The 9976-nt window shown below is 48.6% G+C and overlaps 1 protein-coding gene across 1 annotated transcript in view; it reads left to right on the plus strand.

The window, feature by feature from the left end:
* TESMIN (testis expressed metallothionein like protein) overlaps positions 1–9639 on the plus strand; it is a 46072-nt gene extending 36433 nt beyond the window's left edge. The window contains 4 exon segments of the mRNA XM_027856008.1: positions 1934–2036; positions 3842–3979; positions 6639–6814; positions 9447–9639. Of these exon segments, the coding sequence (XP_027711809.1) occupies positions 1934–2036; positions 3842–3979; positions 6639–6814; positions 9447–9639 (610 nt within the window).
* Positions 9640–9976: the final 337 nt, after the last annotated feature.

Here is a 9976-nt window from a genome sequence, read left to right on the forward strand (position 1 = left end):
GAGAAACTGAAGCCGCGCTGTGGGGCGGGGGGCTTATGCTTTATCCAAAGACAGTGGGGAGCCCCGGAGGCTCCAGAGGAGCCGGGATGTGGCATGATCAGACCTGTGCTTTAGGAACATCTGTTTGGCAGCTCGCTAGGTGGAGACTGCATTGAAGAGATAGGGAGCCCAGCGAGGAGGCTTGTACCCTAACTGGACTGAACCAGGGAACAGGGGAAGGGAATTGAGTATTCCATGAACCGGTAATTTGTCTCTGATTAGATAGAAGAGGTGAGAGAGAGAGCGGGAGTTAAGATCTCTGCACAGCTGGGAACCCGGGGGCTACGTCTTAGCACGGTATCTGTACAGAACATTATACAGCCATCATCTCACTGGATCCTCGTAACCCTTGGAGATAATGCAATGTGGTTTTAAGTTTACAGTTTGAGAAACTGATGTCACAAAGGGAATTGTGGTCGAACTGGGGCCAAGAGCCCAAGTCCAATGCTCTTCTCATTAAATCATGCCCTCAGAACAGGAAGTGACCCTGTCATGAAAGTTATGGGTCTTCTGGGTCCTCTCTGTCTTCACCCTGTGCTCCTGGGGATTCTATGGTTCCCTAAAGCCTTCCTTGGGTCAGAGGTGATAGAGTGTGTGTGTATTTGTGTGTGTGTGTATGTGTGTGTGTGCACGTGTGTGTGAGAAAGAGAAAGAGAGAGAGAGAGAGAGAGAGAAGAAAAAAGATGAGGAGAAGGATGAGGGAAAGGGAAGGGAGGGATGGGGGGTATCCCTGCAGTGTGGCTGCACCAAACCACTTAGTGGGTAAGGAAAGAATTCTCCTTCATGCCCATTCTGAAACGTTGTGGTTTTGGGGCCACAGGATCTCTGGGCCTCCAAGCCCAGTACCAGGGCTAGTGCCTTTGGGGGAGCGTGCTAAAGAGCCAGCTATGATGCTCTCATCTGTCTGAGAGGGGCATTCAGGAAAGTCCTTGGGCCTCCCACCTGCCCCAAGGGAATCCTCTCTCTGACCCATGTAGAATCACAGGGGCAGAATGACCATTCTTAAGTTGGCATTCTGCTAATATGTGTATCGTTTGGCATGTAGAAAGCTAAATTAAGTATGATAGAAATGCTGTCACTCATTTCTTTCATAACTCTCTCCTCTGTGATTGACATAGAGGAGAGTTTAGTGACATAATTGACCTACCTCTTCATGGACTCATAGCAGATGAATTAGCTTTCAGCTCAGAAGATGGCGAGGTGAGAATCATGATGGGAAGGGGGCTGGCAGGTTACCTGTTAGATGGCCCTTTTCCCCAGTGGGCCCATGCTTGTAGCCACTGAAGGGACTCCCCCCAGTGGGTGGTGTAGTAGCCTGGGACATTTGGGAAGGGCATTGACTGGTGAATAGAGCGAGCACAGTGAGATGGTGGTTCTATTGGAAACGAAGCAAGTGTTACCTCAACAGGAAAAAATACATGAGAGAGATTTCAGTTTTTCATTCCATCAGTAGGCAGCTGCAGATAAGAGATCGGGCCTTGGCATCAGCCTGGACCCTCACCCGGAATCCTGTCCCACCCCTGACCCATGCTGGCTGTGAGGTGCTAGGGAAAGTGCTTCCCCAGGCCCCAGCTAGCTCCCAAAGCCGAGGTCCATCTGCACCGGTAGTGCTATTGCTGGGTGTTCCCTACCCTGATGAAATCCCGAGTCCGGCCTCCCAAAGAGGCCCTCCCCGGTGTCCCTGGCACGTGGTCGTTGCATCCCTGGCAGTGTTCAGTGCTGATGGATGCCCGGCCACACCTTAGCTCGGGTGGTAAAGGCGGCGAGGGCCCACGGCTCTTGCCGACAGCCCTCCGCTGCAGCCTGGGTGTTGATGGGTGAGAATCCCCTCCCGGCTCCTGGAGGTCCCGTGCTCGGTTTGGCGCACCCATCTTCACCTCCGCTTTCTTTTCAGATACTGCGATTGCTTTGCCAACGGCGACTTTTGCAGCAACTGTAACTGCAATAATTGTTACAACAATTTACGCCACGAAATCGAGCGGTTTAAGGCCATTAAGGTAAAGAGCACCCAGGCGTGCGAGCCTTAGGGAATGCATGGGGCTCCTGGGCGAGGCTGTGGCGGACCCGCGCAGCGAGAGGCTTCCTGGGCAGAGACACAGCGGGGACTGTGCCCCTGCGCTAGAGGTGCGAGAGGGCACTTCCATGAGGGGTGGGTGCCCTCCCCTCTCCCGGATAGCCTGGAAATTCGGATGCAGGCTTCGAAACAGTGGCAAAGGAGAAGGGGGGAAGAGATCAGGTTAGGCTTAGAGCCACCTACGGGCCCTAGTGGATGGAGAGCTAGACTGGAGAATCAAGACGACCGGAGTTCAAATCCTGCGCCGGACATGAAGGAGCTTTGTGACCCTGGGTGAGCCATTTAGCTCTAAGCCTCAGTTTCCTTATCTGTAAAACGAGCACCTACTTCCTAGGGTGGTTGTGAGGATCAAATCAGGCGATATAGAGCTTTGCACACCTTACAAGCCTTATGTAGATGCTATTTGAGTTGTTAGGTGGCCCCGTGGATAGAGCGCAGGACCTGGAGTCAGGAAGACTCATCTTCCTGAGTTCAAATCTGGCCTCAAACACTTACTAGCTGTGTGACCCTGGGCAAGTCACTTCACCCTGTTTGCCTTAGTTTCCTCATCTGTAAAATGAGCTGGAGAAGGAAATGGCAAACCCCTCCAATATCTCTGCCAAGAAAACCCCAGATGGGGTCATGAAGAGTGGAACATGATTGAAAACGACTGAACAGAGATGCTATTAGCATCATCATCATCATTCTCCAGAGGGTGTTTATGTAAGTGGTGTTCATCTGTAGAATTCGGGGCCCCCTCCTAACCTTGGGTCCTTGGTCTCCCACATCTATAGCAAAGGAGAAAGGTCACAGCCCTGGAAACCCAATGGCAGCATCACTGTTGGCAGAGCACTTAACTCCCCATAGCCCTGTGCCGTAGGGAGGGCAGTTATGAGGAGCCCTGGGTTCGCTGAGACTCAGAGAGGAAAGCTATTTGATGGTAGAGCAAATCAGGAGCCCGTTATATTTCCACCTAGCTTCTGAAAATAAAGTTCTCGGTATGTGAAAAAGAAAATGACACGTGTTAACATGATTGTTACAATCCATTTCAACTAATTGAATTGCCCATTTGGAATGTGGAGGAAGCAGTCCTTGATGTGGCTGAAAATCTCATCCAAATTCTGCCGTGACTGGATAGCCAGAGAGAGCCAGATAACAGATTTCCCCATCATAGTGTATACTTCAACCATCAGGGCAATTTCTTTTTCTTTTTCTTTTTTTTTTTAAGCAATTGGGGTGAAGTGACTTGCTCAGGGTCACAGGGCTAGTAAGTGTCAAGTGTTTGGTCTGAGGCCAGATTTGAACTCAGGTCCTCCTGACTTCAGGGCGGGTGCTCTATCCACTGCGCCACCTAGCTGCCCCTTAGGGCAATTTCTTAAAGGAAAAAGCACTCTGTAAATTTAACAGTACAAAAATCACTTTTTATAAATATAGCTGCAAAGGAAACTTGAAATAAAGGTAAATTTTTAAAACTGAATAAAAAGATAAAGTAATGTGCTGTTATAGTTACCAGGGTTATTTGCTAACTGCTAAAGATGTGTTGCAGATATGGAAACATGGGTAAGGATGTGTGTACACATATGCATTAGTGTATATATATGTGTATGTATGTCTGTCTGTATGTGTATATATATATATATATATATATATATATATATATATATATATATATAGTCCTGAAATGTATTATTTAGTAATGCACACCAAAACTTTGGGGGAATTCTTATCTGCCTCTTCCTTCTCTTTCAGGCCTGTCTTGATAGAAATCCAGAAGCCTTCCAACCCAAGATTGGGAAAGGAAAACTGGGGGATATTAAGCCTCGCCATAACAAAGGGTGTAACTGCAAGAGGTCAGGCTGTCTTAAGAATTACTGTGAGTGCTATGAGGTGAGTCATTAGTATCTCCTGCCTTTTCCAAAAACCTTCACTTTTTCTGACTCAGGTAACTCGGTTCACAAAAAATGTTTGCCCTATTTTTAAAAAGAAAACTAACTTATTTTTGACTACAGTTTTTGAAAGGCTACCAGATTATATTTGTTTCTCAAAAGTAATTTGCATTTTTGGAAGCCAGTCAACAAACACTGTTACAGCTACTGCTAAGTAAGGTGTCTCCTAGGTGCTGAGGATACAGAGAAAGGCAAAAGGAAGATGCTGTGCCCTGGAAGGCTTGTATGTCTAATGATAGCTAACACGTACACAGTGCTCTTAAGATTTTCAGTGTTAAGTCATTTGAGCCTCACAACATTCAGGTGAGGGAGGTGCTATTAGTGTAGGAAATGGAAGCTGAGAGAGGACAAATGACTAGTCCAGGATCACACGACTAGTAAGTGTCTGAGGTAAGATTTGAATTCAGGTCCTCCTGATCCCAGGTCCCCCACTCTGTCCATCACACTACCTGGCTGCCTTCAGTAGTCTGTCTCTCACTCACTAGACAGCCCACATGTTGGTTTCTGAAGGATGCCCAGAGACAGCAGTGCAGAGGCGGAGGATCCCGAGAGACCCCTGGGTACCTCCAGCAGTATAAGAATGATGAACAGGTGGGGCCTCCGCCCCGCCGCTGCAACGCTACTTCTGGGCCTGGTGTTCAGATCTATGTGCCACGAGTATACCGCTAGTCTTAGTTGGAGCCCTCTCTGTCTGTTGGAGGCTGCGGGGATCTGGATTTGCTGGTTTTTTGTAGATTCCAAGGACCTGAGTTACTTTGAGGAGTACCGAGAGGTCCTGGTTCCTTCAGAAACCAAAGAGTGGCCCCTGTGAATTCCCCAGACCTTCTCTAGGGCTATTGTACAATGAAAGAAGACCTCTGCAGGGAAAGTATGTTAACAGAGATTATTATGTTAATGTTAATTAATGTTAGTATGTAAAAAGAGATTTCCTTGGTCTGCTGTCATTCAAATATCTGCGCTTAGAGGCGACCCCCAAAGTCCCCTCAGGACCTGCTTCGGTGCCCCTGGCATGGCATGGTGCTTTGGTTGCACTTAGCTCTTATTTTTGTCGTTGTCTGGTTGGTTTTTGGCAATGGGGTTAAGTGACTTGCCCAGGGTCACACAGCTAGTAAGTGTTAAGTGTCTGAGGCCGAATTTGAACTCAGATCCTCCTGAATCCAGGGCCGGTGCGCTGTCCGCTGCACCACCTAGGTGCCTCCCACGTAGTTCTTACTTAACATATTGTCACCCATTGAAAGATTACAGGTGACTGGTACCACCATGCCTCCCTCCTCCAAGATGAGAAGGTACCAGGGGGTTTCTTCATAGGCAGGTGAGGACCAAGCTGTGGGGTGTGGGCTTTACTGGCAGAGAGTAGAGCAGGGGATCCCCAGTCTTCTAGTTTCTTCCCTCTTCCTCCTCTCTGTCTTCTATCACGTGCCATGTCAGACGTGGAAATACGGAGAAAGAGGAAACCTCTCCAACGAGGAACCTTCACCTAAAGGAGATGTCTTTCTCTACGTGGGGTCTTCTGCAGGGAGGGGAGACCTGTGAACATTGTGCAGCCTTCCTAACAAAACTGGACCCCAGGGTGGTGAGATTATCTGTTGGGGACCAGAGCTACAGGAGAAAGTTCAAGGATGCACCAGCCTTTGAGAGGCTAAGGATGAAGGGCACTGCTCCAGCAGACACCATCCTAGCAATGCTGGCTCTCGTTCTTGGGGTCCCCAATGCTGGCCATCAAACATGTGTCTCTCACTGTGCTGGATTCTGATCCAAAGTTTTAAAGTGATCATGCATAGGAAAGCCTTCTGTTTGATGTCTATTTGACTTTATCAACAGTCAGCATTGTCATTATCCATGCCTAATTAGTCTCTACCTTTCTCTTATAAAGGTAAAATTAATTTCATTTATAACTATTTATAAACAAATTTATGTATAAGGTGGAATTTGGCTCTGGGATTGCGGGCCAGTTATTGGCGTCTCATGAAAAATGACATTGGCCGTATCTCCTTGGTTCCTAGGCAGAGAACAGAGCAGGAACCTTTGACAGTTCTGCCGAGAGCCCACTTTGCAGGGGCCACTGCACCTCCCTCGTGTGCTGGGATTTCTAGAAGGGGGGCAAACAACCCCTTCTCTCACTTTGCTCGGGGCGTGGCTAATTTGCTGATGCAAACACATACATAAAAACACCAAAATGTGCAAATGCACGCACACCCAGTCACCCCCGGTCACTTTACTGTCGGGAGCTGCATCTTGACCCCGTTACTTTAGGGCTCCGGAGAATGAAAAGGGGCATCTTCTCACAAAAAGGAAAACACGATTCTACTCTGCTGCTCCCTCCCCTTTTTGCCTCTCTCTGGTCCACTCCTCATCTTCTGCCTTTTTTATGTAGAAACTGGCAGATTTTCTGTGGAACTGGAAGAAATTCTCTTCATTGATCACTTCTCTTTTTGCACACTTTCCCCAACCAATTAAGATTCAAAATGGGGTTGGTCAGTTTTAAATAAGGTTTGTTGAAATTTGGGGGGAGCAGGGGACAGGCTCTCTCTACATTTTTAAAGCACTTATTAAGTGTTTCTGCAATTGAATTTTTTTAATCAAAGCATTTATGTTTCCAGGCCAAAATTATGTGTTCTTCTATTTGCAAATGTATCGGTTGCAAAAATTACGAAGAAAGCCCTGAACGAAAAACCCTCCTGAACATGCCCAACTTTGTGGAGATTGGAGGGTCTGAAGGCAGCCATCTTTTTTCGCCATCCAAATTTGCAGTGTTGCCGAAGTCGAGGAAGGACAGGTAGGTGGCTTTACATTGTAGGGGAATTGTAAAGAGAAAACAAAAATAAAACTTGGAGGGAAGGTAAGAAGAAATCTAGACCTGGCAATATGTGTTTACGCATGTTACTGATGGTGGCCAAAAGCAGAGCTCAGGGCAACTATTTGTTTGGAGACAATGAGGGTGAAGTGACTTGCCCAGGGTCACACAGCTCATAAGTGTTATGTGTCTGAGGGCGGATGTGAACTCAGGTCCTCCTGACTCCAGTGCTGGTGCTCTATCCACTGGGCCACCAGGCTGCTCCTCAGGGCATCGGCTTTGACTGAGGTTCTAGTGGATTGGAAGTTTAACAGTAGAACACAGCAGCCCCCCAAAAACTGAATTTGGTCTTGGGCTGCAAACTGTTCAAGACCAAGGCGGCCAGTCCTCTGCCCTGCTCAGACCGTTTCTGGAGTGCTGTAGTTCTGGGGCCACAAAGGACATTTGAAGAAGATGGCGCAAAGGAGGCAGCTGGGACTAGGGAAGGGCCAGGAGGGGTGTCAGAGGAGGATCAGCTGGGGGCACCGGAGGGTTTGGCTGAGAAGGCTCTGAGGGACTTGAGAGAATCCACCCACAGCGGAACAGGAGCCTCCTCAGCCACCACCCTCCCAGCCCTGCCCGAAGGCTTTGGGTGAGGCCTGGGGGGGCACAGCGGCGCTCCACTTGGGCTTAGCGCTCATGGAAAGGAAGTTTTATTTCAGGCCCAAACGTGCCTTTCTCGTTCCCAGCTATGTCCTCTGGGTGCAGGCAGATCGTGTCTAGTTTCTGTTCCCTGTGGCAGCCTCTGCCGTGCCACCCTGAGCCTTCTCTTCTCCTCAGAAGTGTCCCCAGATCCCTCAGCTGATGGTTCCCTGGAATGCCCGGTCTTGTGCCCCACACTCGGGTTGCCCTCTGCTGAATGCTCTCCTGCTCGGCACCGTCCTTTTAAGAATGTGGTGCCCAGAACACGGCAGAGCTTTTGTCTTGGCAGATTCAGCTCAATGCAACGCGTGTTTCTTGAGTACCTACTATGTGCCAGGCACCCTGCGCCATGCCGACACAAAACTGAAGCGGTCCCTGCCCTCAGGGAGCCGATGTTCTGCTGACTTAGAGGTGACAGAGGTTCTGTGCAGAGCTGCAACGTTTTCTCTGCACAAGTTTACCCAAACCCAGCAGTAAAAGGCACCTTCACACGCCCACAGTCTCTGATGAATGGGGGTCCCATTATGCTTTTCTTGAGGGCAGCTCCCTCCTGCCCCGTTAGCCACGTTTGCAGATTTTTGTTTCATTTTTCTGTTTCTCCGAGTTAATACGATGTTTGGCTGCTGTCACCATAGTCTGCCACTTTAACTTTCTCAGAAAACATTCATGTAGATTTTTTGCTTCATCTTTTGCTGGATGCAGGAGTTGTTTTAAAACCATCCCTTAGCTCAGGAAAAATTCACCCATGGCTGAATAGAAATAATAATAATAATAATAATAATATAGCTATATTATACATGATATATTATGTATAATAGCTATATTATATAATACCTATTATAAAAATAATAGTTAACATTTATATAGCACCTACTATGGGCCAGCAATTGTGCTAAGTGCTTTACAACAATTAACTCATGTGAACCTCACAACAACCCCATGAGGTAGGTGCTGTTATTATCCCCATGTACAGATGAGATAACTGAGGCAGGTAGAGGTTCAGTGACTTGCCCAGAGTCATACATGTAGTAAGTATCTGAGTCTGGATTTGAGCTCAAGTCTTCTTGAGTCCAGGCCCAGCTGTTTATCCACTGGGGCACCTAACCTACAGAGTGTTGTGTCCTTAGTCTCACCATACAAGTCTGTGTGTGGAAGCAAGAGTAGCCATGAGGAAACTCCCTTGATAGACTCCTCCTCCCTCTCCCTGACCCCCACCCCAACCAAAATGTGGAGGGCTTTAGGCTCTCTGGGCCTCCTCAACGCCTCCACTTTGTGATTCAGAATGTCCTTGGGGCTTGACAGGGGGCATGCATGGCACGGGGGTGTCCCAGTAGCTGGTTGCTACTCATTCCAGGCACTCTCTGTGGCGTGGGGTTGGGTGACCCTGGGCGGGTCTGCTGTCTGGGGGCCAGCTGAGCTCAGTGGGGGGCTTCCTGCATCTCAGGGAGACTGCCACGTAGAAGGGGGCACGCAGCTGTGGTGGCAGAGTAATGGCAGCAGAATGGCCGATGTTTTATCTTACGGAGGCTCTTAGCTCTGGTGTAGACATTCGTAGAGACCTCAGGTCAAAGGGGACTACTCTGGTTGTACCAACCTTTCTCTGCAATAGGTCCTTATTAAACAATAGAGATGCATTTGGCCCCAGGGAATTTTGATGTCTCTGGCTCTCAAAGTGTTTTGCTTGATAATTATGCCAACGATGCTTAAACCTGCCAGGGTCAGGGTCGGGAAGCCCAAAGATTTGTCCTCGGTAGTGAGATTCTTCATGGGGTCTCACTCGTCAGTACGATGCTGGCTCAGGAGACCCACATGGCTCACTTGACACATGACAGTTGGTGAGACTCAGGGATCCAAACTTTTCGTTGCACATAAATGGGGTTTTGGAAGCGCCAGCCCTTAAAATGTGGCTCTTGTAACTCTTTGTTTCCGACAGGCCACCTTATACGTGCATCTCCTGGGAAGTGGTGGAAGCCACGTGCGCCTGCCTGCTGGCCCAAGGGGAGGAGGCCGAGAAGGAGCATTACTCAGCGTGCTTGGCAGAGCAGATGATCCTGGAGGAGTTTGGGAGGTGTTTATCCCAGATTCTTCACACAGAATTCAAATCCAAAGGGTTGAAAGTGGAGTAGACTGGGGCGTCCTATCGAATGCGTGCGGAGGTCTCTCCCCTGACAATGTTCGGAATGGAATCAATGTCTTGGTATTTGTAGGAAATGTGCTGGCAAGGTCTAGTTCAGATGGTCCCCATGGAGCCCTCTGCACCCATGAATGTAGGAAATCTATTCACTGAGTCTCTGGAGGACAGAGCAGCAGCTAAACATCTCTTCAACAAATGTCTCCATAATGCCTTATGTGGGGGAGGGGAGTTGTGGATTCCTGTAATCTATAATAGCCCTTTGGATTGGGAAATCACCCGTTAGAAGCCCGGCAAGTAGAGGGATGGCCTTGAGTGGGGGGGGGGGACCA

Source organism: Vombatus ursinus, unplaced genomic scaffold, assembly GCF_900497805.2.
Source record: "Vombatus ursinus unplaced genomic scaffold, bare-nosed wombat genome assembly UNPS02011369.1, whole genome shotgun sequence".
NCBI lineage: Eukaryota > Metazoa > Chordata > Mammalia > Diprotodontia > Vombatidae > Vombatus > Vombatus ursinus.